At 40.2% G+C, this 2,362-nt stretch overlaps 1 protein-coding gene across 1 annotated transcript in view; it reads right to left on the minus strand.

Moving 5' to 3' along the window:
* Positions 1-2,139, minus strand: part of LOC113819738 (ubiquitin thioesterase otubain-like) — a gene marked incomplete at its 5' end in the record, with an annotated part of 16,728 nt that extends 14,589 nt beyond the window's left edge. The window contains 3 exon segments of the mRNA XM_070125456.1: positions 1,140-1,224; positions 1,678-1,802; positions 2,050-2,139. Coding sequence (XP_069981557.1) covers positions 1,140-1,224; positions 1,678-1,802; positions 2,050-2,139 — 300 coding nt within the window.
* Between the last annotated feature and the right edge of the window lie 223 nt (positions 2,140-2,362).

Consider the following 2,362-nt stretch of genomic DNA (forward strand, 5'->3'; position numbering starts at 1 on the left):
TAGTTTGGGATAGAGTGAAGAGATACTGGGAGAGACATCTTGAGAAGATGGGAGGGGAGCAGAGCAAAGGACAGTTTTGGAACAGGTAGCAAGAGAAAATCCTTGTTGGCCTGCTTCCTGTCTGGCCTTACATAGAGTGAGGCCAAGTTTGAATCTGAGAACTGATACCTCATATTTGAGATTATGGGCAGAGCAACTCCTATACATTTAATACATCATGGAAGACACCACAAAGGCACATGTATGTTGGTTACTTAGAAGGCAGTAGGCTGTGGAGCAACAGTTGTTTGGCTGGGTGTGCAAAACACCAACATTTCTTACATTGACAAGGAAGGGGTTGATATGGTCAGACAGGGCTGAACACCCTACCAACATAAACTCCATGAGGGATGTCATGTCTATGGAAGCTGATCTCAGTTATATTGGTGTGGGACTTTAGCTGGCCTCTGGGAGGAATAGTGTAGCACTGCACTGAAATTGCATCATAATCAACAGGGGAGGCAAGTAGGTAATTTTCAGTCTGAGCAGTTCTTGTCATAGATAGGACAATCAGTTGGGGAGACATAAACTGTTCCAGTACAAGTACTAAGAGGGTAGTAATGTTCGGTAGGAATTGAGGTTAGTCAGGGTAGATTGTGCACAAGTTTGGGATTCAGATGCAACTGTGATAAGGCGTGAACAATCAGAATGATTGCGAAAGGAAACTTTGCCTATTTTTTGGGGGGGACATTGTTGGAAGAGAAAGGTATTGGGGGAATCACAAAGAATCGATCCCACTTGGCTGGGCCAAGAGGTGGAAACAGCAGTAGGACGAGGGCAGGAGGAAGACGGGGTGGTGTGGAGTGAAGTAGTATTGTGGGGGAGGACAATAACGATGGAGAGTAGTAATAAGGTGGTAGGAGGTAGACAATGACAAAGATTGTGCAGTAGTTGGAGTGGAGAATGTTGGGAGAGAGGAAGGGGTGCATTCTGCATTCTGAAGGTTATTGCATACCTAAAATTAATGAAATACCCAAACACAACATACGCACGTAAATGTACGCACATATATTTACAATCAAACTCACATATAATCCCTGCCACTAAATCTTACTGCTTAGACATATATATTCATACAAAACTGGAACCAAAAAACTTACCATATCATGAAAATCCTCAGTTGTGAATTTTGGAAATCCCATCTCAAAAAGTTCCTCTTTGCTGCCCTCTAGGTATTTCTTGAATCTGAAATGTAAAAGTATTTTAAAAACAGGATTCAGACAGGGGAATTACACATCAACAGCTGAAAATACAAACAGGCACAAAGATTCACAGTGGAATGATATAAAAGTAGAAGATATAAGCAGAAATTTATTGTGTACAATTCCAATGAGGAAAAAACATGAAAATATATGTGGAGAACTCATAACTATTCAGCCTAAAGAAATATACAGATACATAATAAATCACAATTATACTAACTAATGCAGAATTTCCCAGAAATTGCTCACACACATAGACCATAAAAAAAAGAAGATGGAGAAGTAAGAGAAGGAGCAGGAAAGGGAAATAAAGAAGATATTGAAAAATTAAGAAGAAAGCAAAAGAAGCAGATGATAGAAATATGTAAAAGGCAGGAGACTCCTTCCCCCCTATCTTTGAGTGGTCCACGACCCTAAGGCTGACAATGCTGGTTACCTGGACAATTCCTCCCTATGATGGATGCAGTATTCAAGGTAAGCGAAGATAAACCCCCTTAGAAAACAGTTCCCATCTGGTCTGGTGCGCCGGACATTGGAGAACTTGGGCATTAGAGTCACAACCTGTTTGTGTTATATAAGAAAAGCCATGAATTACAAAAATGCTGGTTTTACATATCTACTATAAAAATGGAAAAGAATAATAAGAAACAAAACAAAATAACAACAAAAACAAATAAATATATACACATATTATTTAGATTTCTGTATAATGCATTTCATACTATTCTCATAACATTTTCCTATCTCACTGAAAGTTTTCCAAGTTGTCTGCCAGTCCTCTCTAACCGACACTACCTTAAACTCTCACCTTGCTTGAGTACACTGGGTCATGTGAGTATTCTTTTTCCAGCGACGACAAACTCTCTAAAGTTCCCACCATAGCTGTCTTTGCCTTTATCTGTTGGAATTGTGTAATAACAAAGATGGTAAATACAGGGATTGACAAAATCTCTCTCTCTCTCTCTTTCTTTCTCCCTCTCAATCTCTTTCTCCCTCCCTCTCCCTCTCTCTCTTTCACCTCACCTCTCTCTCTTTCACCCCACTTCCTCTGTCTCTTTCTCCCTTCTCCTTCTCTCTCTTTCACCCCACCTCTCTCTCTCTCTCTCTCTCTCTCTCTCTCT

This window comes from Penaeus vannamei, chromosome 9, assembly GCF_042767895.1.
Source record: "Penaeus vannamei isolate JL-2024 chromosome 9, ASM4276789v1, whole genome shotgun sequence".
NCBI lineage: Eukaryota > Metazoa > Arthropoda > Malacostraca > Decapoda > Penaeidae > Penaeus > Penaeus vannamei.